Source organism: Heterocephalus glaber, unplaced genomic scaffold (genome assembly GCF_053883595.1).
Source record: "Heterocephalus glaber isolate CG9 unplaced genomic scaffold, H.glaber_assembly_v1.0 deba00001687, whole genome shotgun sequence".
In the NCBI taxonomy this organism is placed as follows: domain Eukaryota; kingdom Metazoa; phylum Chordata; class Mammalia; order Rodentia; family Bathyergidae; genus Heterocephalus; species Heterocephalus glaber.
Window position 1 is genome coordinate 15,343,391 of NW_028258412.1, and position 19,571 is coordinate 15,362,961.

Genomic DNA, 19,571 nt, shown 5'->3' on the forward strand with positions numbered 1-19,571 from the left:
CACGGGCTAAGTTTGCATGCTTGTAATCCCAGCAATCTGGGAGTCTGAGACAGGAAGATCACAAGTTTGGGCAATTTAGCAGCTTAGCCAGGCTCTGTCTCAAAAATTTAAAGAAAGAACAAAAGAAAGAAAGAAAGAGTGACACAGAGAGAGAGAGAGAGGGAGGGAGGGAGGGAGGGGAAGGAGGAAGAAGGAAGGTGTTGGGTTCAATTCCCAATACTACAAAAATTTACTTCTTGACCTTTTGGCTAAGATCAAGTGTCAAAAAGAAAAAATCAACATTTACACCTCCTGTGATGGCGATGTAAAGTACTGTTCATTTTCCAAGAAAACTAACCTGCCGCTTACTGATCTGGTTCTGTGCTGAAACCACAAAATGGAGAAACTTGTGATCTGTCTCATTCAATATCTCACCTTCCCCCATTTCTGCAAAGAAAAGTCTCACACTTGGAGAAGAAGCAGTGAAGGATCTCCAGTCGGATTTGTGAGATGGGAGGACCCAGAATCTCCAAGAGCGCAAGCTCTATCCCCATCAGAAGACACTTGTACTTAGGATGATTTGAGGCTCAGCCAGGATGATGGGAGCTCCCCGCTCCTTCCTTGTCACAGATGGGCGCTAGGAGCCGAGGCAACATGGATGCGGTGTGGTGGCTCCTGCTGCTTCTGGACCAGACAGACTCGGGGCAGCCCATGTGGGAGCTGCAGGCAGATGCTGGCTTTCTCTCTTCCTAGGTCACCGCTCATGGCAGCAAAGGGCTGCATCAGGGTCAGAAAGTACCCTGAGTGTGTCCAGACTCTGGAGCAGGTTTTGCTTTTACTTCCAGCAGATGATTTTATATACTGATGAAGCACTGTGGTGTGAGAAGGCTCCCAAGGAGGTGCACATGGCAAGTGTGTGTCCAGGTTATCAGCCATCGTGTCACTACTGCACTTTGGCAAAAGCTGACCACTCTGAGCAATGCACAAGACTTTTTGTGCCAAACCATTAGAATTCCCGCGCAGGTGAGCGCATGTGCTGTTTATTATTAAGATGTTCCCTTAGACTACAGCACAGTGTAGACAGAGCTGCTCACAGCCATTAAATAAACAGAGGAGAACTTTAGATTTCATGAGCTTCTTTTGGTGTTCCTTTTGATAATGAAACAACAGATTCTCTCCCCCCCCCCCAAATCTGAAAAGGGATTATTTATTCATGTTTCTTGTATCTGTCAGAATGCCTGGTGGGCAGCTGAAGATAGAATGTATCTGTCAGTGTATTTAGCAAGAACAACAAATGATGCTTTTGGAAAACCTAAAAAGATTCCTAACTTGTGTGTACTTTGGGCTGTGGTATCTGAGCCCAGAAAAAGGAAGTCCTCTAAAAAGAAGCTATAAAGTGGGAGTTCTCAACCTCAGCTGCGCATTAGAATCCCTTGGGGAGCTTTCAGACATCCCAGTGCCTGATGAAATAAATCAGAATATCCAGGAGGAAGGATCCAGGCATTTCTATTTTAAAAAACTCTCCTAGGTGATTCCTGTTGTAGCTAAGATGACAAACTACTGCTTTAAGGAGGAAATTTCCTCCTTTGGAAAATTGTATGACATAGGGGTAAGGGGATGGTAAGCCCCGGCCATTTCATTTACAAGGGAACGAAAATGGAAGTCACAATCAATTCTGTCTCATTTCTTCTAATTGTTTAGTGTAAGTATTGGAAATGCTACATGTTAGGATGGAGACTGGGTGGCTGTAGCCAATGAAGGAGGGGACCCCGCATGGGGAGGGATTGTTCTTGCATCCTGATGTTGCCAAGGGGAGATGCAGCTCCCATGGAGCTCGTTTCCCAAAATATGTTGGTGATTAAAATTTTTATGCAAAGCCTCTCATTTTATAAATGTTTGCAATAAATTCAAATTCTTCTAATATCTCTGTGTCACCAAATGAAACTCATCTGTTGGCCAAATTTGGCTGTGTGGGTTGTCTGGTTAGTTCATCTAGTTTATAAAGCATTTGGGAAGCTCAAGATCATTCTTTTAAAATTATTATTATTATTATTATTATTTTTTTTTGTACTGGGGATTGAACTCAGGACCTTGCACTTGTGAGGCAGGCACCGGAACCACTGAGCTAAATCCCCGGCCCTCTTTTAAAATTATTTTAAATTTTCTATTGTGATGAAATACATTAAACCTAAAATCGATCATTTTAAAGTGTACAATTCAGTGGCATTAAGTACATTCAGGATATTGTATAACCATCACTACTATTTTGTTCCAGAAGTTTTTCATTACCCTATAACCATTAAGTGATCACTCCCTATTCCTCTTTCCTTCAGTTCCTGGCAACTACCAATGTGCTTTCTGTCTCTATGGATTTACATAAGAAGTTTTACTTAAGAATATTTTACATAAGAAGTTATATACTATATGGTTTTCTGTGACTGACTTTTTTCACATAGCATTTTTTCAAGGTTCATTCACGTGTAGAATGTATCTGATCTTCCTTTTTCAAGGTCAACTGATATTCCATCAAATGGACATACTGCCTTTGGTTTATCCATTCATTTATTGATGGATATTGGTTTATTTTGGCTATTGTGAATAGTGTTGTTATGAACATTCATCTGTAAGTTTTGTTTGAATGCAGAGATAGAACATAACATATTTCTCCCTACCACTTGTATTCCAATTCTGTAGGTGCTCGTGAGCTGGGCACTTAATTATTGGGTGACGAAATTGTTCCAGTTTGCCTTTGTCTTACTGAAGGTCCCATATCCCAGGAAGCTTCTTAGTTCTAGGTAAACCAAGATGGTTGGGCACCCTTCAGTGTCTTACTTAAGCTAATTAGTACAAGATACAAGTTCAGGATTAAGGTCTGACTATGCCACGTACTGCTCATTAGCATAGTACTTTTTGATGGAAATTATAATAGTTTTAGGATTTCAATTATGACTTTTAAAACCACTATAACAAATATATGTTCCTGGTGGTTGTATGTGATCAACAATGATTTCAGAACTCTGTGTTTTAGCACAAGGCAGTTTCTGTATATATGTTATCAGGTAGTTTCTTTAGAAATGGCTCACCAATCAAAACCATTCTAGTTCCTTCTTGCCTTGAACAAAGAATTGGATCAGGGCCTGGGGATTTAGCTCAGTGGTTTTGCTGCCTGCTGCGTAAGCGCAAGGACCTGAGTTCGATCCCCAGTACCAAAAAAAAAAAAAAAAAGAATTGGATTAGGCAAGCCAAAAATGGTGCTAAAAGTTTACTTGAAAAGTGTGGGGTAAATGAGTATGGGAGGAACCAGCTCTGCAGAGCGAACTTGGGGAAAACAAGAGAAAAAGAAGGTAAAAGCAAAAATGAAATTCTGTCTGAGAAACACAGCATGGGCTATCATGGGAAGTCACAATAGCAGGCTCCCCATGGTATCTTGTCTCTTTTGTGCCATCTGCATCTTGTGGGAGGTGGAGAGAAGTTCCATGTACAGGGTCCTGAGAATTATTTGGCACTGTCCTGGCATATTGTAATTGACAAGTCCTACTCATTTCCTTGGCCAGCTTTGTCTTGCCCCATCTCCTATATCCTGTGTGCCAGGAATACTCCCATTTCTTTTAAATCTTAGATTCAGAATCAGTGTATCAGAGCTTCCCAGAATCCTTCTCCCTTCCCTTCCATGGGGTTTAGCTTAAAAGGTTCCTTTCCTGTATTCCCAGAGTGCATTATAATTACAGGATTTTTCTACATGGGCCTCTCTATGAAACCATGGCTCCCTCAAGGATCCATCCCCTTTTCTTTTTTTTTTTTGGTACCAGGGATCGAACTCGGGACCTTGCACTTGCGAGGCAGGAGGCAGAACCACTGAGCTAAATCCCCAGCCCACATCCCCTTTTCTTTAGATAATTGCATCCCCTTCTCCTTTGGGGGATCAGCTTTCCACTGATCTCATGCCATGTGTTTTAGGTAGTTCTGATGTCACTCCCAAGGTCTTGGGGTGGCTCCAAACCCAGGCCTGGCCATCTACACACTCCATGCTTGTGGCTGATGGAACTGTTTCAGGAGTGTGCGGGTGACCCCAAGCAGGTTGGTACACAGTTGCATCTGATGCTACAACTAATGGGAAAGAGATGCTTTCTGCTAGGGTTGCTGAGATCTCAGTCATCTTTGCCACATCCTGAAGAAAAGTCTTCTAAAAATGAAGCCAACACAGAAGAAAGCAGGGCTAAGAAGTGGGGAGAGAAAAAGAAAGTTACCAGAGTCAGAATAAGATTGAACTTCTTGGACCAGGGATTTAGCTCAGTGGTTTCGCTCCCTGCCTTGCAAGCTCAAGGTCCCAAGTTTGATCCCTGGTACCAAAAAAAATTGAACTTCTTGATTATTTGAGTCACTATTTTTGCATAAACTGGTTTGCATTGAGTTTTTGTCCTTTGGAACTAAAAGAATATTAATGAATACACTGTAGGTTATTAATATTTATATCTCACAAATATAGCATCATACGTGGCAATTGTAGGCACATAAGGAATGTTCATATATGTCAGTGCATACTTTCCATAAAGATGTCATCTACAGTTTTAAAAAAATCAATAAAATCATATGAATGCAAGAAGGCTTATGAGGTGAGAATGTGGAGAAATCGGAATCCTCAGGTGTTGCTGGTGGGAATGTTAAGTAGAGTAGCCACTGTTTGGAAAATAGTACCTCATTAGTAGAGTGCTTGCCTAGCAGGTACAAAGTCCTGCATGGCATCTCAAAAAAAATTAAACATAGAATTACCATTTGACCTCACAATTCTGCTCCTGTGCACGCACCAAAAATAACTAAAAAAAAGCCAACCACAGTGGTGTACAGCTGTAATTCTAGCAGTGTAGGAGGCTAAGGCAAGAGGATCTCAAGTTCAAGCCCAGCCTGGGCAACTTAGTGACTTAGTACCAGGCACACAAACAAAAAATTAGAAACAGGTATTCACACAAAAACTTGTTCATGAATAGTCACAGCAGAGCTATTGAAAATAGCTAAAAAGTAGAACCAACCCAATGTCCATCCACAAATGAATGGATAGACAAATTGTGTTATATCCACACAAAAGAATATTATTCAGCTATAAAAATAAGTATAGAGACATGCTATACTATGGATGACTCCTAAAAGCATTATGCTAAGTGAAAGAAGCCAGCTATTAAAGACAACATAGCAAATGGTCTCACTCACAAAATGTTCAGAGGAGGAAAATGTATAAAGAGAGAAAACAGATTAGTTCTTTCAGAGGCTTGGAGAAGTAGAGGGTGGGGAATGACTGCTTAATGAATATGAGGTTCTTTTTGGACAAGTAAAATTTCTGGAACTAGGTAGCAAAGATAGTTGCACAATAGTGTGACTGTTCTAAATGTCATTTTTGGTAAATTTCATGTTATACATATTTTACCACAATAAAAACAAAACAAAAGAATTAGGAATTCCATCAGGGCTTCAAGACTAGAGGCCTAAAAGTTATTTCCTACATAGCATGCCCAGATTGGGAGGAAGTCTGAAATCCAGACTGTACTGTGCCTCCCAAGTTGAATCCCTTGTACCTTTGCTGAGAAGATTCATGCAGAGACAACATTAAGGCTAATGCTGATCTTGAACTTCATAGAAAAGATGATGAGAGGACCAAGTAAATTTTGTTGATGGCATTACTTTGCTGCAATTTTCAATGATTGCCATGCATCTTTAAGTACTTGGAGAGTGCCATAGTACATGCCTCCTCTATCCTGAGAGTGCTATATTTGAAAATTCACAGTGCATCACTGAGTGCTTAATTTGTAAAGCCAGCATAAATCACTGGACTAAATTGTCCATTACTGCAAGCTCGAATTATCTCATCATCAAGAGAGTGATCTGGTTGCTTTGCTCACATCAGAAATTAAGAGACAAAGAGGCAAAAGGCCAAGAAAAAAAAAGAGAGAGAGAGAATTCTAAAAAAAATCAGTTTTCTGATGTTGGAAAAACCTTACAAAGGTTAAAGGTAGGAACATTCTGTTTGCTCTTGTTAAAGGTATTTTTAAAGTCATTATATTTTGAGGGTCAGTGAGTTAGAACAGAATAATAACCTTTTTGCAGTTCTGGAGATTTATTTGTATCTTGGGAACTAGCATTCTGAGATTTCCCTCTCCCCCCTGCAAAATCAGTAGAAACAAAGAAAAAAAAAGAGGGGGAAAAAAACCTTCTGGGAAAGCAATAGGAGCTCTTTAAAGAGAGGCCAATATTAGTTTTGTGTAGCTGCGGGCAGACAGTCCCTCTGCCCCTAACTTGCCATTTTCCAATTTACATTCCTGTTCCAGGCACCACCTTGAAAATCCTGGTGCCAGCTCATTGCTGGTATAACAGGGTGTGGAATGAAACGTTTCAGGTTGTCCAGGAACTTCAGCTAAAACTTCAAAGGTGAGGGCGGTGGGTGACGATACTTTCTCTTTCTGTTAAGAGTTGGCCACACTGGTCCTTTGACCATCTATAACCATTAACCTCCAGCCTGCGTAAGATAAGGTCAAGATGTTATCCAGAGGAGGTTTCTTTGTCAGACCTGTCCAGTTTCCCACTGGCCAGGTGACTACCTCAGAGCACGCTTGGGTTTGAGCTCTCCTGAAAAGCCTCAGCCGAGAGAGCAGGCTTCCGGCAAAGGGACAAGCAGTGGCAGAAGAAAAAATGAAGCCAATTCTTCACTCCCACCTCTCCCTACCCCCACTAAGTTCAATTCATTCAGTAGCCGAGTAACCATCCTTTATTCTCACTACTAATAAAACCACTCTATGGTGTGTACTACTCAGCGGTATTATGGACTTTCTGGGATGAACTACAACACCATCAACAACAAAATTCCCATCAGTTACCTCCAGTTCTCTAGGGTGGAGACTGGTGTGGTTCTGATCAGTCTGAAGTCTAAAACACTACACGCGGGGCAGCAAACTCAGCTGCCTACAGGGCCCAGGCAGGAGACACAAATAAATGAAGAGGCCTGGGTGGGACTGAAGTGCCCTGGAAAACCCAGGAGCCATATGAAAGGGATAGTTTCCTTTCTTCCAGCCAATAGTTGCCCAGCGTAGACAGATCTCCTTTTTTTCCCCCAGAAAGGCCTAAGATCTACATTGCTTGGCAGTAGGCCCTGATGTTGGAAATATTGCAAGAGTATTGGCTTTTTATTGCAGGTGACACAATCTACTGCAGGTGGTTTAAGCAAAGGTACTTTAATAGAATGGAGAATTGTGTTCCATCCCACCCTCAATCTATATGTTGAAGCCCTGTCCCCTAGTGTAAGTGGATATAGGGACTTTAGGGGTAAGTGAGGTTAGATGAAGTCATAAGGGTGTGGCCCTAAAACAATAGGCCTTGTAAGGAGAGAGATCTTGAGATCTTGGCCTCCCTTTACCATTGAGGACACAGTGAAAAGTGAGCAGGTGGCCGTTTGCAAGCCGGACAGAGAGCCCTCACCACTGGCCCTGATCTCGGACTTCCAGCTTCTACAACTGTGAGCAAATAAATTTCTGTGGCTTCAGTCACACAGATAGTGTGATAGTGGCCTGCGTAGGCTAGGACAGGTCGGTAGAAAGCCTGTAGAATCTCCAGGAGGAGGAGACAGCCAGCCCTGGGCTGCATGGCCAAGAACGGTGCCCAATCTGACTGTGGGGCTGCCCCCTGAACACCATGCCACAGCCCCCCAGTACAGACACCGTGGCTTATGTGGGGTGGGGTGGAGCCCCTGGAAGCAGAGGCATTGGGTGCTACATTACCACTGGGTAGAGTCCTCTGCATTGGCTCTCAGCTCCCATTAGAAATGTTCTGTGATGTGTCTAATGGCTGAGTCCAGATCACATGAGATGTGGTTGGAAGGAAGCACCTAGAAAAGTGCTTTAGTTTCTCTTGTGGAGGGGTGGGACTCCTAAAGCAGGCTGTGTTCAAACCTAGGAAGGATACTTGTGTGTTGCTTATAGCCTGCCATTAATGATCTCTGGCTTCTGATTATTTTCACTGTTTAAACTTCTACTTCCTCTAAGAACTAGAAAAGCCAGGTGATCCTGTCCCTCCCCCTCCTCTCCTAAATTTGTCAGACAGCTGTGTAAGTAACCAGAACTACCAGGGCTGAGATTCTACATAGAAGGGACCTATGATGAGGGGAGCTGGTACTGCAGCCACTTTTTCCCTGGAGGTATTTACTACTATGGACATGGGGAAAGAGGTTGAGAATCTAAACTTTCCTGGGTAAGAGGCCTACTGCCAGGGCACAGAGAAACCAAAGGAATTTTTGGCTGGAGAGACAAACTGGGTACTTCTGAGGCTAATCTCCTAGAGAGAGAGGAGGGTTGAATGTGAACCTGGGAGATGACAGTTTGCTCTTCAAGATATTTAGCAAATTCTAACAGTGCAGGACAAGAGGCAACAAATCAAGGAGAAAGTCGCTGCAAAACAGTTTACCAAAGTCTTGCCATGCCACTGAGATAATGGTTAATGCCCAGGACTAGGAAGAGGAGACTTGGTGAGCACTGAAGGTTCTCAGTTGGAACCCCTGAAAGGCAAATACTTAGGTGAAGCCAAAGTTCTTAAAAGTGAAACCCAGCTTCCATCTGGATCAACCCCTGATTGAACTAGGATAAGCAGGCCTGGAATGGTAGTGCACACCTATAATTCCAGAACTCTGGGAGGCTGAGGCAGGAGGACTGACAGCTGGAGTCCTGGCTTGGCAATTTAGTAACTTAGTGAGACCCTGTCTCTAAATTAAAAAAATGAAAAAGGGCTGAGGATATTGCTCAGTGTGAAGGCCCTTGGGGGGAAAAAAAGATAGGGAAAGAAAAAAGGAGTATCAGTCCCATGTTACCTGTCTTACAGAAAACGGGTAAGTCCTCTCAAGAACTAGGTAACAGAATTTGAGACTATTTTTTTTGTTTCATACACAATGACTGGGATTCAATAAAAATCACAGGGCCTGCCAAGAGACAGGACCGAATAACTGAAAACAAAAAGGAAAAAATGGTCAATAGAAATAGATGCACAAATGAACAAGGTGTTGGCATTAGACAAGGGCTTTAAAATAACCATTATTAATATGTTCAAGACAGACAAAGAAAAGAACAGAGAAAATGGATGAAAAGAGAGATAATTTTACCAGATAATTAGAATCCATTTAACTTCATGATCCAAAAGATTGGGAGCCTAGAGGATTCACTTGACACCCTCACTGACAAAGACATTTTGTGGGTTTTTTTTTTTGTGGCACTGGGGGATTGAACTCGGAGCTTTGTGTGTGCTGGGCAGATGATCTACCACTGAACTATATTCCCAGCTCAACAGAGATTTTATTCTTTTTTTTTTTTTTGGTACCGGGGATCGAACTCAGGATCTTGCATTTGCAAGGCAGGCGTGGTGCCACTGAGCTAATTCCCTGGCCCTAACAGAGATTTTGAAAATACTGATATGGCTCTGTATAAGCTATAAAATCTCATGGCTTACAATCTTAAAATTTATTTATTTTTAATTTTTATTTTTTTGCTGGGCATGGTGGTGCCCAGCACTCTGGGAGGCTGAAGTAGGAGAATCACAAGTACAATCCCAGGCTGGGCAGTTTAGTTACTCAGCAAGAACTTGTCTCAAACAACAAGGACAACAAAAAACCCACACACATACATGTGTGCATGTGCACACACAAAACTAAAAACACAGAACAAAAAACAAAAAACAAACAAAAAAAGTGCTGGGGATATAGATCATTTCAAAGGCCCTGGGTTCAATCCCCAGTACCAAAAATTTATTTTTATTTTTTGCCATCCAACTTGGCCAATGCTGGTGGCTGTTGTACTTCTCAAGTGACTTCCTTAAGGGATGACATATTATGGGTCCTGAGTTTCACACCATTCCATAAGCTCATTTCTTTAGCACAGGTTCTGTTCACTGGGAGAAAACGTTTTTTTGTTCTTGTTTTTGTTTTCTAAGATAAGGTCTTGCTACGTTGCCCAAGCTCCAGAATAGCTGGGTCTACAGGTACATACCAATACCACCACACCTGGCTGCTAATTATTCTACATACATACTTTAGGGAACGAGTGTGGGGAACATTAGATAAGGTGGTCAGAGGCCTTTCTGAGATAACTTGACGTGTTTGGCATTGAGTGGCAAGAAGACGCCAGCCAAGAGAGGATGAGGTGAAGTGTGGTGGGGAGTAGAACAAATGAAGAGTAAAACGATTTCGTCAGGGTTGGCAACCATTTCTATAGTGAGCCAGAGGGTGCATAGTTTAGGAATGTGAGCCATACAGTCTGTTGCAACTACTTAATTCTAGTGTTAAAGGGCAAAAGTAACCACAGACAATAAACAAATGTGTGGTGGTATTCCTATAAAACTTTCTTTATGAATACTAAAATGTGAATTTCATATAATTTTCCCATGTCACAAAATATTCTTTCCAACTATTTTTAACATGTAAAACTCATTTAAAGTTCTGGTACTACGGTTAAGTATAAGGTGGGTTAAATAAATTAGGGTCAGAGCAAGCAGCCCCGTGTAGGAGAAGGTAAAAATCCTAAGAAAAGCATGGGGTTGGTGGCCCATGCCTGTAATCCTATCAGGCTGTGAGGCTGAGTCAGGATACTGAGTTCTGCCCAGTCTGGAGCAATTTAGTGACTTGGGGAAGACTCTTGTCTCAAAACAAAAAAAGAGTGGAAAGGGCCAGGGGCTGTAGTTCAGTGCTAAGGCCTTGGGTTCAATCTCCAGTGCCACACAAACACAAGGCAAGACTAAGCCCCTTTTTTCTACCAGAGCAGGCCAGGGTACCAAGTCGGTAGCTTGGCAGCTTCCCTACAGCTCAGGGAAAATCCTCAGGTTTGTTTTATTTCCCACCCGCAGTATCAAGAAAGAACAAAAAGGCACACACAAACACCCGGCCAGAAAGTGTCTCGGGAGAACGTGCCCAGGTCGACGCTGACGTCTCCGCAGCGCGCGCTCCGGCTTTTAAAGTTGGGCGCACACCTGCTCGCAGCCGGAGCGCACCTGCCGCGCGGTGCTCCGGCCTCGTCTCGCGAGATCGCTGTGTAGTAGTGGCCCCCACCCCCGCACGGCCACCGAACCCCTCTCCCCGCCCCCTCTCTCCCGGCGTCTCCACCGCCCCCGGGAACAGCCCCGGCCCGGCGCGCTCGCTGGACCGCGCCCCCGCCCGCCGATCGCTCCTCGCACGCACGCGCCCGGGAGTAATTTCACTTTGCCCCGCGAGCTCCCGCAGCCCGAGAGACCCCGCCCCCCGCCAGGTGCGCGAGCAGCGCGCTCCTCCCGCGCCCCCTCCCGCGGGTCCCCTGCGCGTCGGGTCGGGGCGGCTGCGCGCACGGCGCCGCTCCACCAACCCGCGCCCCTGCGAGTCCCCGGCTCCATCCCTCGCGGGCGCCCGCTCCCCCCACCCCGCCTGTGATTGACAGGCAAGATGTCGGTGTGGAGCGAGGCAGGAGCGTCTGCAGCAGCCGTCACCCCCGGAGCCCAGCGGCAGCACCAGCGGCAGCGGCGGCAGCAGCAGAGCGGGGAGGAGACGGCAGCCAGCCGCAGTGGCCGCCGCAGCCGCGCGAGCTCTGCAGACGGCATCTCGAGAACGCGCTAAAGCGCCCCGCCGCGGACCATGCCGTGTCACTACCACGGGGAGGGGGGCAAACTCGCGCTTTTTTGACATAAAAGCAAGCCAGCCAAAAATACATAATTTTGTCCTTCACGGAGCCGGTGTTTAAAGAGTGAGCGCTATTTTCCCTCTCCTCTTTTCCCTTCTTCTTCTTCTGCTCCTCCTCCTCCTCCTCCTCCTCCTCCTCCTCCCTCTCCCTCCTCCTCTCTCCTCCTCCTCTCTCCTCCTCCTCCTCTCTCCTTCTCCTCCTCTTTTTCCCTCCTCCTCCTCCTCCTCCTCCTCCTCCTCCTCCTCCTCCTCCTCCTCCTCCTCCTCCTCCAAGTGTACAGACAGCATCGCATCACCTGGTTCGCTTCTGAGAAACGGCATCTCCTTTTCAGGCACCAGAGAGGGAGAGAGAGGAGAGAGAGAAGAGACATTCTAATGGAGACTGCCTGATACCCCAAAATAAAATAATAAATTTTGGCTCTTGTCTCCTCCTCCACTCCCCACCCCCTCAACCCCGTGTGAGATGTTGGGTTTCTTCTTCATGAGACATTGTTGAGAAGTCGCAGTGGTTGGAGAGGCGTAGGGGGGTAGTCTCCCTCTACCTCTACTCCCTCCCCCCTTTTTTCTCTCTGGGAGGAGGAGGAGGAGGGGAAGGGGGGTTGCAGAACAAGCGATGGATGAGGAAAACATGACGAAAACCGAGGAGCAGCAACCTCTGAGTTTGCAAAAAGCCTTACAGCAGTGCGAGTTGGTCCAAAACATGATAGACTTGAGCATCTCCAACCTGGAAGGGCTTAGGACCAAATGTGCTACCTCCAACGACCTCACACAAAAAGAAATCCGGACCCTGGAGGTAGGTGTCGCCTACTGAAAAAAGCAATCCTTCCTTCCCTCCCTTCTCCCCACCACCCTCTTCCTCTCTGGTTGTGTTCGCTGGGGGTCGGGAGGGAGGGGGTGGGTAAGCCAGGTGGGCAGAATTGGGGTTCTGTGATTTATCTTATGGCAGAGCCTGCGCTGGATGTCCCTTTACTGTGCGGCTGTTGTCTCTGCTCGGCTGGGTGGTGGTAGTAACAGTAGTAATTGTTATTCTTTATTTATTATTACGGTTGCGGCTGTTACCATTATATTCGCTTCCTCTTGGAGGAGGGAGTTCTTTTTTCCGCTTGTGGATTTGTTTATATGCCACGGCGGTTTGTGTGCTGGGTAATACGTTTAGGAGCTGCAGAGAACCCACGTGACCTTGCGCATTCTGCAGGTGGTCAAAGGTGGCTTTTGCTCCCAGGATGGGGCTGCCTGTACACGGAGTCCTCTTCTCGGCCTCCTTCCTAGCTTCCCTTTTGCTCCGTGGATTCTTTTCTCTTCCCTCCTCAGTAATATAGATGTTAGGGAGCAAGGTGTATGAAAAAATAAATCCCTACTGAGCTATCCATTTCCAATACAATTATTTTGCTGCAGTGAGCCGTTGAAGGCCTGAAATGTGTAAAAAGAAAAAATATTCATGCTTGGATAGGCACGCGCAGGTGGCGTGGGAAAATCCTCTTGGATCGCCGTGGGACTTCGTGGAAAGGGGTCTGGGAGGAGGAGTTATCTTTGGCATGTTGTAACATTCTCTCCAACTGAACTTGAAGGGGGAGTTTCTAGCAGGATTTAGAGGGATGGGATCGGGGTAGGGGGTGGCTGCAAAGTTACTCACAAAGAAGATGGCAGAGATTATTTCTTCCAAAGACCGTTTGGTCAGAGGAAGATTTCAGGAGCTTTGGAAAAATGCCTGATGTCGGTGAAATCCTTGGGCATCCACCTTGTTCAAATGGTCTGGAGGATTCAGTTCACTTCTTTCCCTCAAAATGGCCCAGCTGTCCACATGGCTTGATTAAATTTGGGAATTCCCATTAGCTGGCATTTGCTCAGGGCGGTGGAAGCACAGGGGTTCCCCCTTGGGTGGAGCAGGCATGTGCCCTGCTGGGAAGTTCATCCTGTCTCTGGGCTGTGAGTTTCCAAGGCCTGAACTCTTTGGTCTTTACTGAATGTCGTAGCTGTCATGTTCTAGGCTGGATATTTCCATTCATGCATTCAGGTCTTCCGTTTTTCTTCCATGGTTTTACATTTGGCTGGATGTCAACATGCAGGTCATCCTTGTGATAGTGGTGTTTGTGTGTGTGTGTGTGTGTGTGTGTGTGTGTGCGCTCTTGTGTATTTTAATACGATGTTTGCTACCTTAAGATACATGTCTATGTGCACCTGTCATCTGGGAACATGATCCTCAGAAACGACATAAGATAAATGTCAAAGGGGACTGGGCGGGAGTGAGAAGTGTGTTGGGAGGCACAGGTATTGCCTTTCTCAGAACTCTAGAGAGAAGGCTTGGCTAAACTTGGCTCCTGGAGGAATCGTGGGATGTTTTGGCCCTGTCCCTGCTTCTGAACGGTGCCGAGAGCAGCTTCTGTTCAGAGCTGCACACAGTTAATCATAAACAAACGAGACCCAAGGCCATGCAAGGTCTCCCCTGTGCCTTGGGGGTCAGGAATCCCCAAGACTTGTTTGTGTATTACTGTGTGAGTTTCTCCAGAGTTTTCTGTTCTTTTCAGACACATTCCATCCTCTGATAATTCCCAGGACAGTGGTGATTGTGGCAGTGGGCATAGTTCTGTTGTTTTCTTTCTGCAGAGTGGTTTTCCTTCTAAACTGGAGGATGGAAGCACTGGTGTGGTGGTGGTGATGGTGAGGAGTTGCAGTTATAGGGAATGTGTCTGTTTATAGCTCTCTGGTCCCATAGTGCCAGACAGAGTGCTAACCACTTTACCCGTATTGCCCAGGGACAGGCCTGGAACAACTATGTCAGTTTAGACTTCAAAGATCTCTAGGGCCAGGGAGGAGTCACTGAGGAAGGGCAGGTGACATGGGGTCAAGTTTGGATCCACAGTTTTCTACCTCAGCAGGTGCCAAGCTTTATATGTCAAAGCCACACCAAGGCACTAGTTAAAATGCAGATTCTCAGCGTCTAACCCCAGTGATTCTAATTCAGTTTGGAATTGGAGGGAGGTCCAGGAATCTGCATTTAATGAACAGTCCTCATGTTTCTGATTTTTTTTTTTTTTTTTGTACTGGGGATTGAACTCAGGACCTTGCGCTTGCGAGGCAGGTGGTGGAACCACTGAGCTAAATCCCCAGCCCTGTGATTTAAGTTTTCATATGGACACTTTCAGAAATGCCAGTCTACTAGGAGACAGATGTCATATTTCAACTCTTTAGTGGTGAAAACTCCCTGTTTATAAACACTAAGGTTAGTAATAAGTTGAATAGATCATCCCTGAAAACTTTGATAATAAGCAATGTCTTCTCCTTTTTTTTTTGAGACAGGATCTCAACTATGTAGTTCAGAATATACTTGGAGTAACTATGTAGCCCAGGTTGGCCTCAAATTCACAGCTATTCTCCTGCTTCAGCCTCCCGAGTGCTGGGATTACAGGCCTGCACCACCATGCCTGGTTTATGTGTCTACTTCTGTAGAAATGAAAATATGCAACTTGGCTTTCAAGAAGCATAATTCATGGATGAGAGGCAAGGCTAAGAATGCCTCTGTACAATAATGATAAAGTCTAAATAATCCATGATATAGGACATAGTGTATGGGTCTGATAGGGATGTGTTCAGCTTCATGAAATGAAAAATGCACCAATGGTGGGAAGCAAACCATGGCCTCTTTTTCTCGTGTGATAAGAGGTCTGGAGGTACTGGGCTGCTTGGGTTGGCCCAGTAGGACAATAATACTGAGGCTGATGTCTTTGGGAATTCTCTTGGTCTTTCCCTTATGGTTATAAGATGGCTTTTGCAACTTGAGCTATCACATTTGGGTTTAAGGTAGGAGTGTGAAGGGATGAAAAGTTCATACTTTTGGTTTTGGAAGACAAAGATTTCCCCAGGATACTTCCTCCTCCCCACCCTACCAGTGATGTTTAATTATGTGTTCTTGTCCTCAACGGGGTCACATGGCTAGTCCTAGCTGCAAGGGAGGTAGGGAATAGAGAGGTGTGAACACCATCCTGATCCATTGCCTAGGATGATCTGTTGGCACACTAATAATCAAGGCTCTGATAGTTTGAAAGTGGCATGGATGAATACTGGGTGGATGGCCAGCAGCCTTGGCCACAGGATGCTCTTGGTGGAAAAGAAAGTTCATGAGCTTCAGAATTTGACTATGCAGTTTTGAGTTCTAGCTTTTTCACTTTTTACTTTTTATTTATTTATTTTTTTGAGACCAGGTTTCACTATGTAGTTCAGGCTGGACTTAGACTCTCTATGTAGCCCAGGCTGGCTTTGAACTGATAGCAATCCTCCTGCCTCAGCCTCTTGAGTGCTGGGATTATAGGTGTGCACAACCATGTCTGGCTATTTTTTAAAAATAAAAATCTTGGGCTAGTAATTTAAACATTGATCCATAATTTAATTTTTCAGGCAAAATGGCAATCATAGAATGATTTAAGTTTTCATATGGACACTTCCTCAGGGAGTGGTTGCAAGGAAAGATGATACTTTTAAGGACCTGGCTCTAAGCTGGACACAGTGCATGCAGATGCTAAATAAATGACATCCACGAGGATGATGATGGTCAGCACAACAGGGTATGGAATAGATGACGTGGAAGGGGCCAGCTCTGAGTAGAGGGAGAGAAGGAGGAGTTTGAGTGAAATCTCCAAAGCATCTTGTATAGAACCCTAATTCTGTGAGGTGTTAGCATTTTTCATTCTTTTTTAATGCATGCTAAGCCCAGGCACTGTCCTGGGTGCTGGAGGGAAAGAAGTGTTCTGTGGACAAAACAAATTCCCTGGTTAATGAGTTTGGGAAAAGTTGAGTTAAGCAAAAGGGAAACAGTTGTTTTTATGTAGTGCAGGACTTCTCAGAGCCTTTAATATGCCATATATGTGCATTGTGCCTTTGAGAGAGGGAACCTACAGTGTTCTGCTTTTCCAAGGCTTTCCCTTAGGATCTCTGTTCCATAGAATACACCGGGGAATAATTTGGCAGAGCAGTTAGGGAAGCCTTCTTGATTGGGGACATGGGGATTTGGAGTGGAATGAAGAATGGAAGACTTAGATTGCAGCAAAAGGAGAGAGCCTGCTAGACCAGAGCAATAAACCGGGGGAAGGTTTTATCATACAGCCAGGATAAAAGGTTTATTATGCAGCGTCAGGAGGGTTTCTGATAGTGTGGCATAGGAAATGAAGTAAGTAACTAACTCCTGGCGTCCATACAGGGGAGTCAGACTGACCAAGTTTTTTCCCTTTGAGGGAGAAAATAGAAGTCTTCAAAAGCTTTGGAGTGAATACAATAAAAAAAGGTGTTTAAAAGTTAGTCTGAGGACAATCTCCAGCAGGGGCTGGCAAATTGTTTCTCTAAAGGACCAAATAATAAATAGTTTAGTCTTTGGGGCCCTAACGTTTCCATCACAGCTCCTTGACTTTTACTGTAGCTCACAGTAGCTATGGACAATGCAGATATGAATGGGTACACAGGGTGGTTTTCCAATAAAACTTCATTTAGAGGCTCTGAACTTTGAATTTGGTGTAATATTCACATGCCATGAAATACTATTTTTCTTTTAATTTCTTTGACATTTTAAAATGTAAAAATGATTCTTAGTCTATGGACTTTATAAGAGTGGATCAGATTTGGCCCAGGGCTATCGTTTGCTGATCCCTGGTCTGTAGGGTGGATGGGATGGGAAAGACCCTGGAGGACAGAGACCTCCTGAAAGGGGAGCAAGTGACACTAGACCTGGAGGGCCCTGGCCAAATGGAGGTGGTTCTGAGCTGGATTCTCTTTTGGTCAAATTGCAAAGGGCGAAAAATATCTGGGGTTGGGGTTGGGGTGAATAAGTATGGAATCTCATATTCTTTGCTTTTCTTGTGTTGCATCTCAATATCTTTTGGTGTGTAATAAGCCATCCCAAAACTTAATTACCTTTGGGAAACTTTAGGCTGAAGACAACATTTATTACTATTCAGGGATTGTGTTAGTTGTGGTTCCTCTGCTAGTCTGGGATCACTCATGAGGCCGAGTTCAGCTGGCAGAGGGCTGGTGGTCAGGACGTGACCTCTCAGTGGAGCAGCCTGGGTTTCTCCCATGGCTGTAGTATTCCAGGAGAGTACGAGCCATAGCGGTAAGAGGTCTGGAGAATGGGAAGTCAAATGACGTCACTTGCATTGCATTTTGTGAGTTGACCTAAGTCATGTGGTCAGCCTGGCTGTTGAAAGAGGCCCCCATTATTGGAGAGAGGATATGCAAAGTTAGGCCAGACTATAAAAAATAGGCCCCTAAATGTGTAATGGCTCTGATATAGTGAAGTCTTTTTGTTTCTCACAAAATGGTTCAAGCTGGTGTTTGTGGGCCATCCTCCCATGCTCCAGGCTCCTTCTGCTTTGCAGTATGGTCCTTATTTGGATCTAGACAGGGGATACAGTGAAGAGAAGATAAGAGCCTCATAAAAACCTCATTTCTCAAAGTTGCCCTCCTCAGATCTGCTTGCAGTCCCTGAACTACAAGTTTTTGTGTTGATGTTATTGGCTTTTGAGACAGGGTCTCAGTAAGTTGTCCAGGCTGTCCTTAAACTTGGAATCCTCCTGCCTCAGCCTCCTGAGCAGGTAGAATTACGGGTGTGTGCCACTGTCCAACTCTGTGGGCTAGAATTTAGTCTAGGAAGGAAAGATGGGGAAGGAAGTTCAGCTGTGTATGGGAAGAAGAGAAAACAGAGTTTGCTGAATAGCTAGTCAACTCTATCACAGCTAATGAGAAAATACTGTATCAGTTATCTGTTGCTAATGAATGAGACCCACGAAAACTCAGTGGCTTGAAGCAGCAATCATGTATTTGCTTATGAATGTGCAGTTTGAGCTGGTTCTGGTGATCTTTCTCAGGTGTCTCATGTTGTTGTGTTCACCTGGTGTCCTAATGGGGCCAGAGGGTCCAAGATGGCCTTGCCCACGTGGCTGGCGTCCTCAGGTGTCTTCCATATGACTTGTGCAGCAGGACACCCCAGGTTCGTTACATTGTGACAGCAGCAGCATTGCTTGAGGGGAAGGAGCGCATGAGGCCTTGTACAGCTTCTACAACTGTAACTTTTGCCAGTGTCCCATTGCCTAGAGTCAGCATGGCTGTGATTTCCAGGTGGTGTGGTTCACTGGGAGCTGTAGAGCAATGTAATGTAATGGTAGACCCCGGCCATTACACAACACAAAGCAGAAGAGCGCAGAGGCAGAGAGGGGAGCATGAGATGATCAGCAAAGGTTCCCATGAGATTTCACTGACACGAGGAAGCAAGCCGTGAAGTATCTGGGGAAGAGTGTGTTGGGCAGTGGAACAGCAGGTGCAGACTTCCCAGGTGGACATGCCTAGCAGGTTTGTGGAACAACAGAGGGATCCCTGGTGGGGAAGAAATGAAGGACAAAGTGAGAGACAGAACAGGGCTCTGGTAACAGAAGGCTTTGCTAAGACACTCAGATTTTATTGTGACTGTGATAGAAGCCCTTTGAGGATGACTGATGTGTGTTTCTAAAAGGCCTTCTGGTAACTGTAGGAAAAACAGACTGTAGAGCAGTCATGGTGAACCTTTTAGAGGTTTCAATGATACACAGAGCCTGCTGCAGTTCTCATAAGTTCACCATCACTGCTCTAGCAGCTAAGTGTGAGCAGGGAGACCGGTTGGGAGTTTTTGTGGAAGTCTAAGCCATAGGTGTGCTTTTGAGCAATGTGATGTGTCTGGATTCAGAAGTTCAAGTGTACAGGAAGTACTCATGAATTGGATGTGGGAAAGGTAAAGGAAGATGAAGAATAGAGCATTATTCCTAGAACTGAGTGAATGGTGGTACCATTATCTGTAACTTGGGGGTGGAATAGGCAGTGCTTGACAATCAAGTCCTATCTGATATGTGACATTTGTCATGTGGACAGTTGGCTGTGCAAGCTTGGAGTCTGTAGGGAGGTTGGAGAGATG

General features: G+C 45.0%; 1 protein-coding gene across 4 annotated transcripts in view; it reads left to right on the forward strand.

Annotated features, from left to right (window-relative positions):
• The first annotated feature begins 11,331 nt into the window (after window positions 1-11,331).
• Ksr2 (kinase suppressor of ras 2) overlaps window positions 11,332-19,571 on the forward strand; it is a 430,849-nt gene continuing 422,609 nt past the window's right edge. For 3 of the 4 annotated variants that reach the window (XM_004843700.4, XM_087198277.1, XM_087198279.1), the window contains exon 1: window positions 11,897-12,437. In XM_004843700.4, coding sequence (XP_004843757.2) covers window positions 12,258-12,437 — 180 coding nt within the window. In that variant the 5' untranslated portion in view covers window positions 11,897-12,257. Of the gene's footprint in view, window positions 11,709-11,896; window positions 12,438-19,571 lie in introns of those variants that run through there. The other variant, XM_087198278.1, reaches the window with a different exon arrangement.